Below are 17,132 nucleotides of genomic sequence, written 5' to 3'. Positions count from 1 at the left end.
GGAACAATGACAGAGGCATGCTGTGTGATTTAGGAGCTGCCTAGCACAAAGATTGTTTTTGTGTTTAAAATGTTTCATATACAAGGGTTAACGGAATAGCACAGATGGAAGTGACAGCCAATGGGTGTATTATTGAGGGTCCCCCCCCTTCCTGTAACCCTTTGGTTATTTGAAAATGTCCTTAGATGATGATTATTTTGCCTAGTGTAAACCGTTATCATATTCGTGAAGTGACCGTGTCAAACCTGCACAACTGTCTGTGAATGTTTGCCAAGTGCTTAAGCCCAGTGTTCCCCTCAGTCTTATTGTATTAATTAGGTTTATGTGAAGGAAGAGCGTCCTTCCTCAGCCCCTTCACAGCTCTGCAGGCTCCATGCCAGTGCTTCATTTTCACTGTCTGACCTTTGGATGCATTCCTTCCTGTCTGGTAGACTGCAACTGTCATTTCTTAATAGCTCATTGCATCCACTATAAAACTATTGTCTGTGCAAAGGGATCAGGAACTTGTAACTGGCCTTACAGATTTCATTTCATACCATTTTATTTATTTATTTCAGTTAATTGGAAAAATAGAGCTGTTCTACAAAAGCAAAAGTCATTAATCACCTTCATATATTATTTTCTCTCTTCCCTGTGTCGACACAGCGAGCTAATCTGTGCCAGCGCAGTTTATTTATGACTCACAGACAGAGAGGCACTCTAACTTGGCCCCTCTTTAAAAAGAAGAAAAAACCAAAGGAATAAAAAAGAAAAACTGCCACTTTGGGTTCGATTTCATTACTCAGCTACTATTTTGTACATTTGTTCAGCAGTGCCACCTCAGTATTTGTATATAGTAGTTTAGCAAGCCCCTGCAACATCATGAGCTCGAAGGCAATTAGCTAGGATTGCCTGTGTTTTGAGAGTGTATTTGACAAAAGTAGCCTGTTTCTTTGTGTGTGGCAGGGAACAAGTTAATTTTCCAGTTTTATTGCTCTTTTAAAAAAGGAGGGGCAATCTGTTTTAAAACCGGTTTAAGAGCAAGAGTTTCCCCCTAATAAATCTTGTGTAAACAGCGTCATTACCTCTCTGGGTCTCTCCTGAGCTGCTGTCATTTTTGCTGTTATTTCCAAGTAGGAGAGATTTCATCTAACCACACCGTTCTGCAGTGTTTTGCAGGTTTTGGGGTTAAGTTAACTTTGAAGTATTTTAGCCTCTGGTCTTGACTGAATTTTGTACACACCAGTGACAATTTAGTCGCATTGTCTTTGTGTTCATATAATAGTTTTGTGGTCCCCCTCCCCCATTGCATTTCCTCTTGTAATTTAAATACTTGAATTAATACAATTGTTAAAGATGTATTGGATGGTTGTCTTTGTCTTAAGCTGCAGCCTTTTCTAACGTAACTGTAAAGGTTTTTCATTAGGCATTCTGGGAGTGTGACCTGATCAGGTGAATGAACACATTTAGTTTGTTTCACATCTTCGGCAAGAATTTAGTTGCAGACGCCACGCGCAACAGACTCGGCTCCCTGAAGAAATGTATCTTTCTTGTGCTGGTTGACCCTAATTATTTTTGCTTTTTTGATTGGTTAACCTAGCCAGTGATGGACTTGTGTAGAAATTGTGTGAGGACCTCCACTCGGGAGAGAGTGTGCCCTCTTGTCTGTCTTGTAAGGTCAGGAGAGACTGTAGCATGTAGCTGAACTCGGTTGCATTATGTTCAACGAAGCAGCATCTGGTGTTTACTCCAGGTATTGGTTTGTAAACCTGTATTGTAAGGTGTTTTACAGCTTACATTAAGACGCAGATGGGGCTTTTGCAGTTTTAGCAGTTTTGTTTTATATATTTTTTTTGCAGTGCATAAGCTTTTAGCAATGGGAGGTGTGTTTTATTTTGGCCCCCTTGATGTACTCTTGTCTGTTCTGAGAGGAGTTAAATAAGGACAGCCATTATTTCCACAGTGTGATGGAGAGTCAGTATTATGGTTTCAATTCTAATCAGTGGAGCCTCCTAAATAATACACTATGTCTCGGTCTACGTACAAAAGATCAGAAGCGCGTTATAAATCGCCTCTAGCCTTTACAGCATGTCAGATTGGATCTCCTTTGCTGTGCCTTGATGGTTTCGTTTTACAGCCCCCTGTCCCTCCCATGTTGGGTAGGGCGCATCCAGTTAAAGTATCCCTGGGGACTCCAGTGCCCAGCATTCCGGAAATTCTGAGGATAGAATTAGGGATTCCATTGCTCGGGCTCATTAGACATGGTGTTAGTGGTGTGTTTCCGACCTTGCCAGTCAATTTCTCCCCTCTGCACAGAGAGCCCTTACACTATGTAGCTCTGCTAACCCAGAGAATGGGTGAAAAAATGCCAATGGAAAAAAAAAAGCCACTAATGAGGATGATTTGATTTAATTTAATTTGAACTTTTTATTTATGGTATTTTTCCTTCCTCTGCCCCTGGTTTTTCATGACCTAACTGAAGGAGGTAACTTAAAACTTTTAACCCTGCATCCCTCCCGACAGTCATCATTTATACAGGTGATTAACCCCCAGCCCCCTCCTCTGCCCCTGTTCCACAGGAAGGGAAGCTGCTGCTAATGGAATATAGGAAGAGCACTCCTCATCTGTGCAACCGTTTCCAATCTGTGGCTCACCAAGATATCTCTGGACAAGCAGTGTACAATGTAATCTGTCTGCTGGCCTGATTGCCAAATCTTTAATCCTTCATATTGTAATTCATTGCTTTCTGACTTGTCAGGAGGGCTGAAAAAAAAAAAAAAAAAACAATCCTTGAGGGTTGAGTGTGCAGTACTGAAGTGGCACAGAACGACAAAGTTTTGTTCTTCATTGTAAAATATCACCCGTCACATTACCATATGCTATATGGCAGGGGTTCCCAAAGTGCAGCCTGGTGACCAAATGCGGCCCTCGAGGATGTTTAGTGCGACCCCTCAAAGCCAACCTTCAACCACCCCTTTCTGAACCATTACTATATTTGTACAGATTTTGAACATTTTCTGTTACAAATTGCACATGTAATTTGGGGGGAAATAAGAAAACAACAATTAAAGTTATTAAAAAGGTCTGAATTGGGACTTGGTTTATTTTCTACTGCGTCCCCCCCGTCCCATACAACCTCCGGAAATTGGCCCTCCATCATCAGACATTGTGAACCCCTGCTGTAGAGCTTCTGAAATTCTGATCCTTGTGAATATGAAAGTAATTGAAACTAATTATATAATTATATATATATATATATATATATATATATATATATATATAATATAATATATTGTATTAATACTGGAATTACTGTAGGTAAATTTTCCACAAAGCTTCCTGTCTGTATGGGCATGTGAAGATGCAACTAGCCTACTATAATCTGATGTTTGCATTTAGTGAGACTGCAGTCAACACACACAAGTGTATTCGGTGATTAGTTTGGTGTGTTTATTAAACAACACAAAGCTTAGTCAAGTGCAGTAATAGGTTCCTGGATTCACAGTTTATGCTGTAGCTCTTAGGTCAACATTTACCTTTGGTTGTTTTTAGTTTTGGGTTTTAGTGTCAGATTTCCTTTTTTTCTTTTCTTTCTATTTGGTATATGGGTATCTGTGCACTGAGAAGCTCTTCTAAAAGAGAAATGTCTCATTTGGAGAAGCACTATTATGTTGCACTTCCTTTATCCATCTCTCACTGCGAGCTGTGATACTCACGGATTGCAAATATTGTGTTGATAAAAGTTTCAGTTTAAAGGGAGTATGGTTATACTACTGGATTCTGTTTAATATTCTGAGTGGAACAAGGATTCATTTCCCTTATCATGGAGAAAAATACTCTGTTGCCAATGATTTGTGGTCCCTTTGCGTTAAAATTCTCTTTAATTGCATTATTGGACTCATTCTGTCTGTAGCCTACCTTTTCCTTCTGCTGTTGTTGGTTGGGAGTGTTGTCATGTGATTGGGCTTTTCCTACAATTCCTACAATGGTTAATCGGATTTAATGCTCTTCTAAAATGTGTATTAAGGAAGAGCCTATAGCTATAACTATAGCACAATTTAATAAGTTATTGCATGATACCTGGCCAATCTGTTTTTATTGTTCAGCACCATGTCCTGGAAGAGCAGTTGCAAGTTTGTTTGTTAACACTTTAACCTGATGCCAGCGAGAAGATTGTCCAATGCTTAATTCCAGGTTGATGGAGCTTCTGTTCGTACTCTTCAGTATGCAGCATAGCGAATTAATGCTGTAAGGGTCAGGGGTATCTGTCCCAGAGAGGAACAGTTACGTTGTTGATCTGAGAAGCAGACTGTAGATTTGACACAGCTTGCATGGTATGATTATTCTCTAAAGTGTGTAATTTTCTTGTACTTAAAGATTAATTACTATTTTATTTGTGCTCTCTCTCTCTCTTACTCTCTGCAATTTAATTTTCATACACAAAGTTATTTTATTTTAAGTTTCTGAAACCCTCTGTGCTGTTGCCCAGTGTAAACTTCCTGTGAAGCCATTGGCATTCGGAAACAAAGTAAATCTGTGACTCTCCTGTCTGTCTCTTGACAAGAACTACACAGCCAATCAATAAGCAGATAATTAAAACAGTTGATGACAGTCATTCCTATATCACTTGGAGCCAAGTTAAAAAAAAAATAATAATAATTGGAACAGTTTTATTTTATTTTTTGTGGCTACAGGAGAACAGTGCAAAGGCTTAGCCTTTCCCCTTTAGAAATTATGATGTATCTTACAAAAACAGTGCAACTGTCCAGAGAGCGACAGCGTGGAAACAGTTGTTCCCCAGCTTGAAGCTTAATTGCTTTTGCAGACCTATTGACCCTGCTGTGACCTACTGTATCGGGGACCAACCTTTGCTTTAAGAGAATAAAATCTAAAAGTCCCTCATTTAGAATTATATTGTGCCCTAAATTCATATTATCCTGAGTTGCATCTACAGATGGCCCCAAAAGACTGGCTTTCTCTTTCTGCAACTCAAAACTCACTTTCTTAAAGCCACAGCACATGATAAGCCTGCCCTGCTTTACTGGGAAACCAACGCTCTTTCACGACACTTAGTGATGGAGACATCTTAAATTGCCATACAAGCACAATGTGTGGGCTTTTCCAGGTACTTGCAGCCTCTCTGTGTTTTGTATTTAGCACTGCACAAAGTGCTTGAGATACTGTGTGCTCTTTGTAGCCATAGGTCTTCCTTTTCTAATGAATGGCCTTTGCTTGGGGCATTCCTTAAACTGAGGTATTTAATGAAAACAAGCAGATGTTTGGAACAAAGTATGAGTGAATTGAGAAAATGCTCCAGATTAATGCTTTTTACTTTAAAGCCCTTGAGAGAGTTCCCCTCTACATGTGGAAGTATTCCCTTCTAGTTTGTTACATAATACGCAGAATGACGGCATGAAACTGTCAATATGCCAGAGATATTTGTTTCACTGTTGGACACGCTATTGCAGAAGTTCTAAAGGTTCTGCACCGTGATGAGAAGTCCTCTGTGGAACACAGCACAGCAGAGTGTTTGATCTGGGTCTAATGGAGCCTCAGATCTGCACTGTAAATATTCTACTACACAAGGTGCGTCATAGACAACGTTTCATTCTTCACCGACATCTCTCTCCCCACCAGCAAGGCACCAGTGTGTCGACAGGAATGTGGTAGTGGTTTATTGGGTTTTCGCTAAGCCTTTTTGCATTACAAACCTGCATTAAGCATTTTGGATCTGAAGTCTTATTTCTCTCCAGATGAAAAAATAAATAAAAAATAAGACTCTTGACCTGTTTTTTAATGCATGTTCAGATTTGGGGGGGATAGCCCATGTCTCTGTCTTGTATATTGAAAAAAGCTTTAGAGTATTTATTTATTTAATCCCCCTGTAGCTAATTTTATAACAGTCAATCATTGTTCTTTCCCTGTGATTGGATTGTTTAATTTTTTTTTTTTTTACATCAGAGCTCTCTGAGCCATAATTTCTCAGTCTACGTCAGTGACAGAAATAGAGAGAAACAATGAATGTCTTTAAGCAAAGAGTTCTTCAGGTTATCAAAACCTACAAAGGTGTTTTATTCAAGATGTTGAATTACATTGAACAGTAACTGTAGAGGCAGAGGGGTTTTTCTTTTCTTCTAGTTTCCCTTTTCAGTTTCTACCTCTACGCTATATTTAGAACATCTAGAACATGCCTGGGTGAAAAGTTTAGCTTCAAAGCTGTTTAAAGTACAATATGATCTGAAAGTCCTCGCTTGAGAGGGAGAGCGCCCACTGTGATGCAATTTTAGATAAAGTAAGTTCAGTTGGGCGATCTCTCGTAGATAAGGAACATGTGCATGTAAACATACTAGGCTGTCAACATTCATTTCTTTGTGTTCTTCTATTATGTGTGTCTATTTTATTAAGTATAGGCTATACATGTTCGTATATTTTACATACACCGATCAGCCATAACATTATGACCACTGACAGGTGAAGTGAATAACACTGATAATCTCGTTATCATGGCACCTGTCAGTGGGTGGGATATATTAGGCCGCAAGTGAACATTTTGTCCTCAAAGTTGATGAGTTAGAAGCAGGAAAAATGGGCGTAAGGATCTGAGCGACTTTGACAAGGGCCAAATTGTGATGGCTAGACGACTGGGTCAGAGCATCTCCAAAACTGCCGCTCTTGTGGGGTGTTCCCGGTCTGCAGTGGTCAGTACCTATCAAAAGTGGTCCAAGGAAGGAAAAGCAGTGAACTGGCGACAGGGTCATAGGCGGCCAAGGCTCATTGATGCATGTGGGGAGTGAAGGCTGGCCCGTGTGGTCCGATCCAGCAGACGAGCTACTGTAGCTCAAATTGCTGAAAAAGTGAATACTGGTTCTGATAGAAAGGTGTCAGAACACACAGTGCATCGCAGTTTGTTGCGTATGGGGCTGCGTAGCCGCAGACCAGTCAGGGTGCCCATGCTGACCCCTGTCCAATGCCGAAAGCACATCCGATGGGCACGTGAGCATCAGAACTGGACCACTGAGTAATGGAAGAAGGTGGCCTGGTCTGATGAATCATGAGTTCACGGTGTTGACTTGGCCTCCAAATTCCCCAGATCTCAATCCAATCGAGCATCTGTGGGATGTGCTGGACAAACAAGTCCGATCCATGGAGGCCCCACCTCGCAACTTACAGGACTTAAAGGATCTGCTGCTAACGTCTTGGTGCCAGATACCACAGCACACCTTCAGAGGTCTAGTGGAGTCCATGCCTCAACGGGTCAGGGCTGTCTTGGTGGCAAAAGGGGGACCTACGCAATATTAGGCAGACCGTTCATAATGTTATGGGTGATCGGTGTATTTTCTCATTCATGGAAAGCAAGATTGAGTGAGAATTGTAGTAATACAGATGATCAAGCAGATGAAGGCGGTGTGCGACCCAGGTTTGACCCGAGATGTTAATCCAGGAGTTGTGTGTAGAGGCTCTCCCTCTCCGTTCCGATAACTGCATTCCTTGACGATGCACCTCAATGCTGTGTTCGCTTGGCGAACCCCCGTCCTGCCACATTCTTCACCGGTCCTCACACGAGAAAAAACCCAAACAATTACCCCAGTGCTCGATATCGGCGTGTCCTTGAAACACATGCACACACACACTCAAAATTAACCTCTTTAATTGTGCCTGCTATCATCTCCACAGTGTCTGTCTCCGAGAAGTAAATCATTTCTTGCATCTCTGTAGGTGTCAAAAGTGCTTTCATTAAGGATGTGTGTGGGAAGGCCAGCGATGGGGGTGGCTGGATTGGTCTTGAGAAATCGATAAGCACCGTATGAACACACACATGCTGTACTTGCGGGCAGTTCTTTTTCGTGTTAGTTTGTGTCATTGCAGACTTTACAGTGTGGGTTGGTTTTGTTTTATTTTTATTGAATTATGAAGGCTGGCCTGTCACAGGTGTTCTCCTACCCTCGTTATAATGTGAAAGGCTGTAGAGCTGTTCTGCTCTGCCTGCTAGCTGCTGTGATGCGTGGGAACCCAGTGACTGTGGCTCAATCAGTGGGCTAATGTTATTCATCGGATCTGTCAGCTGTGCAGGTTTGCTCCTCGCTGCCGAGTGGAGCGCTCTTCACCTTGACTCGACAGGATGTTAATGGCAGCAATTTCATCTCGCATCTGTGCGGGGACTTGTTGAGAAGCAAGTGCGAGGGGCTCCCTTAACCCCATTCTGCTGTTGGGCTGCTTTGAACACTGTGCATAGTTGTAGTGACCCTGAAAGATTTATTTTTCTCTTCTCTCTCACCATTGTGATGTAAAGCCCACCGCAGGTTTGCTCACATTTATCTTATTTACACATCTGTTCACACCCGGCGGCTGATGTTTGCTGAGCACTTTGCAGGGCTAAAACAGTAATGTGAGCCTACATTTAGCCAAGTGGTGTCAGTAACTGCTGCACTGTATAGCATATAAACATGACTTGGAACAATATTGCCACCCGCATCACATGAGTCAGACACTTTTTTTGCGGGAATTGAATGAAATTATACATTTCTCTCAGGTGTGTACTATTTGAACTTGAAACATTCACAATTGGCACTAAAGAAAATAAGTCCCCAACACCTTTCTGCAGCCTAAATTAAGACTCCACAGTTTTTGAAGCTGTACAAAATGCATTGTGTGTTTGTATAAAATGCCAGTAATTGATGTTCGTGACATACGTGTTGAATCTGATATACGTTCAGTCTGGCGTTATTAAGGTGAGGACAAATGTCATATTTTCCACCTAAGAGAGTAGGTAGTGTTTCTCAGGTTAAATAAGCCTGCTGGTAAGGTTGGCTAAATATAAAGGATTTCATGTGACAGCACATCAAAGTGGGACTAAACATGGTTGCTGTAACCACTCTAAAACTGGACGAGGGGGCACTTGGTGGTTTGGAGAGCTCAAGAGCCAGTGAATAACTCATTTGTGCGTCACCCTTGCGTTTACACTGAACACAGATGTTACTGCTTTGCTGCATTTATCTTTCAAAGCCACTGCACTTTCTCTGTCCCTTTATTCTCAGTTTTGCCGGCATTTCTTCTGCTCCAGCTGAAGTTCCTTTGGCTTGCATTCGAAAACCAATAGTTGCATTTAAACATGGTCTTGCTTACACTGTGGGCTTTGTTCCTGATTGCCAGCAGTGTGTTTCAGTCTAGTCGCATTTTCTTATTGAGGGCATGGATCATGCGTCTGTTGGTGTGAGTTTAGTTTGAGGTGAATATGTAATGAATTCCATATGTACATTTTTTAAAAATGTATTAAAATATCTGGGTGTGGTGCTGTTTTTTCTTCATGGTTTATTTTGTTACTGCCCATAATTCTGATGGTAATTACAAACCAAGCATTAAGTGGTATGTTTAGAAAGAGACCCTTTGATTAGAGTTGGTGGTGTTTATTTTCCTCTTTCTTTTATCTTCACTGTTCTCTGGACTTTTTTGTATCAATTTATATACTTGGTGCTTTCAATTAATTTAATCAGATGGGGGGGAGGAAGTTTGGAAGGGCATTTAGTGAGATTAGTGAGGCGTATTCCTATTGGGTCATCAAGGCCCCTCACGGTTCCTAACTGGTTTAGGGAATTCTGGATGCCATACTGCCTGAATAAGTCACAGGGGGATTTACTGACTGGGGGTGATCGGAGTATATTGGCAGTATATTTAAGGAGTGACAAAGCCAACGTCTGCCCCCTGTTGGATTACTACACAGTCTGGCAGGTTTTGAAGGTCTGTGTAAAATCCTTGTTTCCGTTAGAACCTGCAACATTCCAGTTGCAGCCGATCTATCCAGTCCTCTGTTTTCATACACTACCAGTCGAACATCCCCATCTTACAGTTTTTATTGAAATGTAAGCAGTTCAAGTCCAGTGGATAACCTGAAATGGTACAATGGTAAGTGGTAAACTGCCAGAGGTTAAAAAAAGTTTAGGTTACCAAAAACTGAAAAATAATGTACATTTCAGAGTTATATACTGTTACTACACCCTCTTAAGCATTATTTGGCAGTGTTACGCGCAGCTCCTGTGCATAGATGTTACACAGTATTCCTACAATGCGCACATTGTTTGAAAGCTTATTCTCTTGGCTACCATTTCATTCTCAAACGCATCTGATTTACAGGGGGGGGTGGGGGGTCTAATTCAGATGGTCACAGATCAATCGGTTCTGATTGCTGAAAAACAAACAAATTTTATTCAAAATTTTTTGACTGGTAGTGTACTTACGACTCAAACCTGGATTTGCTGAGAGTTGAGATTTCAAAAAGAAAAAAGGAATTACCAGACCAGACGTTACCCAGCCATGCTTAGAGGATCAGGTTGTCAGTCGCCAAACGTGTGAGATGAATCAACACAGATATGGGATGTGTTAGACTTTAATCTTATATAGTCCTAGGAGTAGGGATGGGGATCGTAAATTTTTATTGATATTGATACCATTTTCGAGATTGCTTAACGATCAGAGTCTTTATCGATACCACTATCGATACTTTTCTATTATTTGGTGGAAAGACGAGACAACGATAAATTCTTAACAGAACTGTTATTGCTATTATTGCAAAAACTGAGTCTTTAATTTCTGATTTCAACATAACGTATAACTATGAGAACAGTAAAATAATACACCAGCAGCAAAATGTCCAACACCTTTTTTCCAACAAATAAAATAATATACCTAAAATAAATATTACACAACAAAAAGAAAAACTAATCGACAGCTCTTCACACACTGTGCTTGTAAATCATTTTTCTGGTTCGCGCACATATCTAATTTTAGGGGTATATGCGAGTGAAATAGTTGCACTGTAGAGCCCTGAATCGGCTTATTATTGTCAACGATGGAGACTTGCTATGAAGTTGAGGTACGCTTACTGATCCTCTGGTTTTGAGAAATTTGGAACCGGGTCCTTAATAGAACCGGGTCTCGATCCCCATCCCTACCTAGGAGTAATACCAGCTCAAAGAAAGCTCAATTTTAAATACCAGTTTGCTCTGGGTAAGCTTCTCAGAATTAGATCTAAATATTAAGTACATCTTGTCTGGATTGCCTCTCTTTAATTTTGTTTATGTATGTATTTTATTTGTATACTTGAAGGAATACTTATTTATTCTTGTGTCATTATAATAGATTTGTATTCATTTATTTTGTAACCCAGTGCACCTGATGTTATCCTGCCATGCGATCTCCATTTAATTTCCCCCTCTCCCAATCAGGCGCACATTTCATTCTGGCTGTGTGATCGGTGGGATAGGGTTACAGTGAGGGCTGTCAGTCCCGTCTGTGTAGGCAAGTGTCTCTGGACGTGGGACCTTACAGCAGTGTGCTGGGATGAGACCGCAGGTTTGGGTGCTGTTTTTCCATTTGTAACTTTTAGTTTTTTTTTTTTAATTCAGTGCATAGGACAGTTATTCATTCTTTGTATCTTTCTCATGCTCTTGTTCATCACCAGAAAGTAATTCCTGAAGGTGGGCACAAAGTGGCTGGCATGACTTACACTAAGTTCACATAGTGTCTGAGGCTCCTTGATCTGTGATCCTCTATATTTCCTTAAGTGCTGCAGAAGCAGCAGTAGTGTATTAATAAACCTGAGCTTCTGACCACATGCTGTTCTCATAGCAGGGCCCTGCTATCCTCTGTCATGCCACAGATGCCTTTGGGTCTCCATGTGGTTTTGTTTTTTTCCAGTTTGTAAAATGTTAAGAAATATTACCAGGGAGGAGGCCACTCTGACTGAATAGTATGTCACATTTTAACAAGTGAACGTGCAAGATGAACAGGGAGTTTTAGATATGTAGCGCATGTAGTAGTCCCCCCCCCCCCCCCCCAACACAAATTTTCTCAAAGATTATAATCTCTGAAGCAGCAATACATTACTTCGAAACAGGAACATATTTTGAGGAAGTTTAATCTCTTCTGACTTTCCTGTTAAATTGCCATCTGTTTTTTTAATCAGCAGCTCTTTTGCTTAGAAAAATACTGCAAATGGAACTTTTGTCATGGTCATCTGTTATGGTTGTGATGCATCTTCCTTCATGGCGTTTGTGAAGTTTTGTCCCAGATATATTCAAACCTAAACCCATTTACAACAACATCCACCTGCTGCAGATTGTCGCTTGCATCACGCTCACCGATCACATGAGTTTGACTGTCAAGAGTGACATGTCTCTGGTAGACTAGTCCATATTACACACGTAAATATAATAGACTCCTGTAGAGGGAGTCTGAAGGTAAAGCTGTGCCAGTGTTATTTTCGGAATAATCTCATCCTGCAAGTTTTATGATTTATGGGGAATCCATTAAAGCTGAAAGGAAACTTAAAAAAAAAAAAATCTAAAAACTTGATAATTGCAAGATGAGATTCCTTTTCCTTATATTCAAAGGATGCATTTTCTTTTACAGCACCAGTTAATTATAATGAAGCTAATGCAATAAATAGAAGGTACTTCCACTCAGTTATTAATTGGTTGCTGGGGGGATAAGGTGCGAATCGCAACTGGCAGTTATCTTTTTTTTTTTCCTTGCGATGTCTGTTCATTTACAGGAGATTTTTCACGAGATGCTGGCAGTGGTAACACCCCAGTGTCCAGAGACGGGTACAGGACTTGTTTTGATGCTTAAGACAACACCTTGAATTGTCTTGTACCCAATTTAAGATGTCTTGCTGCATGCAATAACTTTTGCAAGCATATGTGCACAAACAGATCAGCTGCAGATTTCAATTATGATTTGTGCTGTGGCCCAAGTTCACAAAGCATTAATTACCACACTAAATATACACCTGTTTATTTTCTACAAGTGAAGTGGGAGAGTGTCACAACAATCTTACAGGGTGCTAATTTAACAAAATCCCTATACACTTTTTGAAAAGAATATATTTTCTTTCCCTGTTGTTTCATCAAGAAATGTTCCTTCTTCAGAAGTGTGTAGTTAGCTTATTAATGTTTGTGTGTGTGTGTTTGTGAGAAAATCCACACATTTTCAAATCAGAATGTAAATGAGGGGTACTTCGATTTCCGTTTCTCTTGGTCCACCAGACTTCACCAAGACTGAAAGAAAGAGCCAAGAGTTCAGGGAACCCCCTTGAGTGTTACAAAAATATTTATCCTAAATACACTCGCTTATCCATGTGATCTAAGTGTTATTTTGGGCTCCGTAACACAACCCCTGCCACACAGACAAGAATTCAGTCCTTACAGCTGCTGGTCTCTCAAGGCTTTGAGCGTTCGAGAGCCCCCGGTGACTTGGGTGGTTTTCTACACAGAACCTTTTGTGTCCACGTCTTCTGTAATACTGAGGCATTTCCCTGACGCCAGAGTCTGGAACACAGTATTTTACATTAGGAATTTGTTCATACAAATCTTGGTTTCGCTAAAAACAAAAGTTAGCGAATGTGTACTAATCTGCATATTTTGATCATTATCTTGAGTGGAAAGATGCGGAGGACGTGTTACTGTTTAAGTGTTGAATATGATTCCTGTCACTTAATTTAATCAAATTTCCCCTTCTTAATAACTCCCCCCACCCTCTTGTTTGTGTATCGCTGAATGTTTCTTAATGCTTGCAATTTAACTCTTGGTATTACTCTTTTCTCCCTTGTCCTCTGTCTGCCTCCTTCCCTGTGTGTCCCAGATATCCAGGAATTCTATGAAGTGACCTTACTGGACAATCAGAAATGTGTCGAGTCTCCAAAGCCCGCAGAACCCTGCCCTCCGGTGAACCTGTGGGAATTCTCCAGCCTTCCAAGCACAACCGTGACTTCAGAAACCCTACCCAGCAGCCTTAGCCCCAGCATAGAGGTAATGAAGGGAGGTGTGGCACTCCCTGCAAGCTGTACTTTTATCAGCTGCAAGCCTAGGAGACACACACACACGCATACACACACCAGCCGCACAGCACTGCTCGGTACGGGGCACATCCTGCCACACAAGTCTCCAGAACCTGTATCGAACATCCGGACTGCGTTCTTCCCGCTGCAAAATGTTAATTGCCAAGTGTGATTTTGCAGTCATGAAAGTACTCTGCTGTGCAACTCGCCTTGTAACCCAGACAGAAGCCCCCCATACCACCCCTCTGAGATTTTCCAATTTGTGTCCCGTGACGGCTTCAGTGGTAGACTCTGGGTTAGTCTCTGCAGTGCGTGTGTGTTTGTGTGTGTCTGCTGCACGGTGCTGCGTGGCAGTACTTGAGTGTCCTTGGATTTTCTTTTAACCACACAATTAAGGAGTGAAGCAATTCAAGAGCTATGAGATGGGAATTGGCTAACAGTATTATTACACTGATTTCTCTGGGTCTGGTGGACTTTGGACGAGTTATTCTAGATCTTTAGCCTGGGTCCTTCCTTGACTTTTGGTGTGCTAACCGGTTCTGTACCCTTCGCTCTGTAGCTACACTGAACTGCAGTGCCCAGCCGGCTCTGTGTTCATAAAATGAGGAGGGATATTGAACAGCTTTTGCTTTACTTGTTTTTGTATTGTTTATGGCGATCTTTCTTTCACATATTTTGTTTTGGTTTTAAAATCCATTTTACAGTTAATTTTATTGTTTTCATACACAATGTGCTTTTACTTCAATGCATTCATTTGTTTTCCTTGATGAACAAAAAAATATATCATCCTAAATCTCCCTTCAGTTAAAGGTAATTTGGGATTGTATCTGAAATTGATTCATTGAAAGATAAGTTTTTAGTGTTAGTTAACCTTCCTGGAAACAATGTAGACAATAGAGGCATTTATAAACCACGGGTCATCTACAACACTTCATTATAGAACTAGCAGTGCAGCCCATTGCCTAAGCATGCAGATTGTTTGGTTGGTGGGGAGGATGGAATCTGTTGTCATTATGGTAATTTGCTCAGATAAGCATGGAAGTAAAGTGTTGATATTGCCGACCAGTTGCTTGTTTGATTTATTTAATGTATAGTGCTGTATCTTGGCATCAGATTCTTCTGCGGTCTGCAGTGTTTTTCAGACGGAATGCTGAGCGTTTCTGGACTCTGGAATGTTCTTTTCGCAGACGAGAACAATATATTTTTTTGATGACAGATGCTTGATAAAAAGCTGATTTCATGTCTGTCTTTGTATTTTTTTTTATTTTTTTTTATTGAAAAGGCAGAAAACCGGAAATGCTGACGTGTTGATTTGCCCATGAGTGAAGCAGTATTGTCCCACTTTGTATAAAGCCAAATACAGCTGTACATCTGAAAATACAATTATACAACATCTTAGTGGGTTTAGACTTTGCTGCAGCCAGGATATAATATTTGATTATCGTTCATAGGCAGGCTGTGCAGTTTAATGCTATCTTGCAAACAAAATGATTACGGCCTGGGAATGAATTAGCCCATTTAGATCTCTCGCACAATTGTTCTTTCTGGTTTCCTCCGCAGTGGTGAGTCCCAATAAAAGGCGGCGTGCCGTTTTACAAATGGAGGGATACTGAAGCATGTTGTTTTTCACATTATCTGTTCATTTAAAATCTTATTAAGGGTTCGAAAAATGGGGCATGGTGCATGTAAACGATCACAAATCAGCATTCTTAACAAGTTCTTAATTATCGTATTTGCTGATTGCAGTGACACTGGCTTGCTTTTTAATGGCCTTCCCACGTATTGTGTTCCCAGGCTCTCGTAAAAGTGCGTGGGCACGAAAGAAGGGGAATGATGGGAGTGTGGTACATTAGCTCCGTACCCTGGAGGTCTGTGTCTAGGCCAGATTGTGATGAAAACGCCGGTGTTTTAGTAGGAACCTGATTTGGGAGTGTGCAGTCATCTTTCCCCCGGGAGATACTGAGTCTGAAGGAAGCCTTATGGAAAAGCAGGTAGCAGCACATTATGAGGATGCTGACGACAGACACACACAGGACTAAATGTTTGCCTCTCAGTGCCTGACAGTGATGTGTTCTGCACATTTAACATTACTCCCTTCTCAGAGGGCTCCTCAGAGCTGGATACCCCATTAGTTTTAAAACCATATATATATAAATACATATTAAGGTAGGAATTAAAAAAAAAAAGTTAGATGTAGATAATTCCCAAAATGTATTTTTAAGTGATAGATATAAAATGAGTTCTATGATCATTGTTTTTTTGTCCTAGAACAATATTTGCTCCATATAGGGCCTATTTAATCATTTATAATTCAGAATGATTTCAAACTAACACTGGTTTTAACTTGAAGTAATTTCAGACCATCGCGTACTCGCCTTCATATTTCCCAGATCCCTTAAAGTTTACTTTTAGATAAGTAATGTCAATTAATGTATTCTAAGTTTAGGACTTTAGCTTTTTTTTTTTTTTTTTTTTTTCTCTCCCTCTTCTCCCCTCCCTCTTCTGGAATCTCTGTGCTAATTGAGCAATTAGGTAATATAGTAGTAGAATATATTGAGAGCTGGGTTGTTCTAATTAATTTAATCCTACTTAATTTAGGAGCCCCCCTGCTTAGGCCTATCAGTTATATCAGCCAGACAAACAAAGGACTGCCAGAGGGATAGAGAGACTGAGTGAGAGAGAGAAGAGACCGAAAAATACGATCTGAGGAGGCACAGTGTGTGTCCTCGGCAGACGCTCGGAGGAGGACGAGCAGTGTGGTGCTAGGTCATCTGGGAGTGTAGTGGTCTTGCAGCAGGGAGCCGCTACAGTCCTCAGTGCTGTGTAGGCTGCCGCTGCCAGTCAACTATTGAGAGAAACCGAGGAGCCAAATGGGCTTTTCAAGAGCAGGGCTGTAAGAGGATCCGGTGCATTCATACAAAGCCATTTGCATTGAAGTCGTTCACTCAGAGCACTTTTGTTCAGTAAGGTTAATAGTGTTGTCGTGTTGACTTGCGGCCAGATATTCCAACGCCTGTCCTTGTGCTGTTGGTGCATGTGTTTTTTTTTCCTCTTCATTCAAAACTCTTTAAGCCAAGAAGCCCAAGGGTGCTCTTGAAATCTATACAAGATGAACTTCACCTTTAGTGGTGCACAGTGCTGCATGGGCGTGGGGGTCTGCCTTCTGTGCTCCTTACTAATGCAGAAGCAGCATAAAAAAATCAGAAATCGCAAATAAATGTTGCTCTACATGTAGTAATAATAACAATCGAAATAATTAAAGCTATTAAGTGATTAAGGTTTCAGATGGATAAAGGTGTCGCAATATTATGCCTGAAGCAAT

The 17,132-nt window shown here is 40.9% G+C and overlaps 1 protein-coding gene across 16 annotated transcripts in view; it reads left to right on the top strand.

The window, feature by feature from the left end:
* The window catches only part of dlg1a (discs large MAGUK scaffold protein 1a), a 161,306-nt gene that overhangs the window by 2,903 nt on the left and 141,271 nt on the right, over positions 1–17,132 (top strand). For all 16 annotated transcript variants that reach the window (XM_066709598.1, XM_066709595.1, XM_066709588.1 and 13 more), the window contains exon 3: positions 13,615–13,781. In XM_066709598.1, the coding sequence (XP_066565695.1) occupies positions 13,615–13,781 (167 nt within the window). The remainder of the gene's footprint in view (positions 1–13,614; positions 13,782–17,132) is intronic.

The sequence above is a fragment of the Amia ocellicauda genome, chromosome 7, assembly GCF_036373705.1.
Source record: "Amia ocellicauda isolate fAmiCal2 chromosome 7, fAmiCal2.hap1, whole genome shotgun sequence".
Classification (NCBI taxonomy): Eukaryota; Metazoa; Chordata; class Actinopteri; order Amiiformes; family Amiidae; genus Amia; species Amia ocellicauda.
The sequence above is the reverse complement of the archived record's forward strand: the minus strand, read 5'-3'. Positions and strand labels throughout refer to the sequence as shown.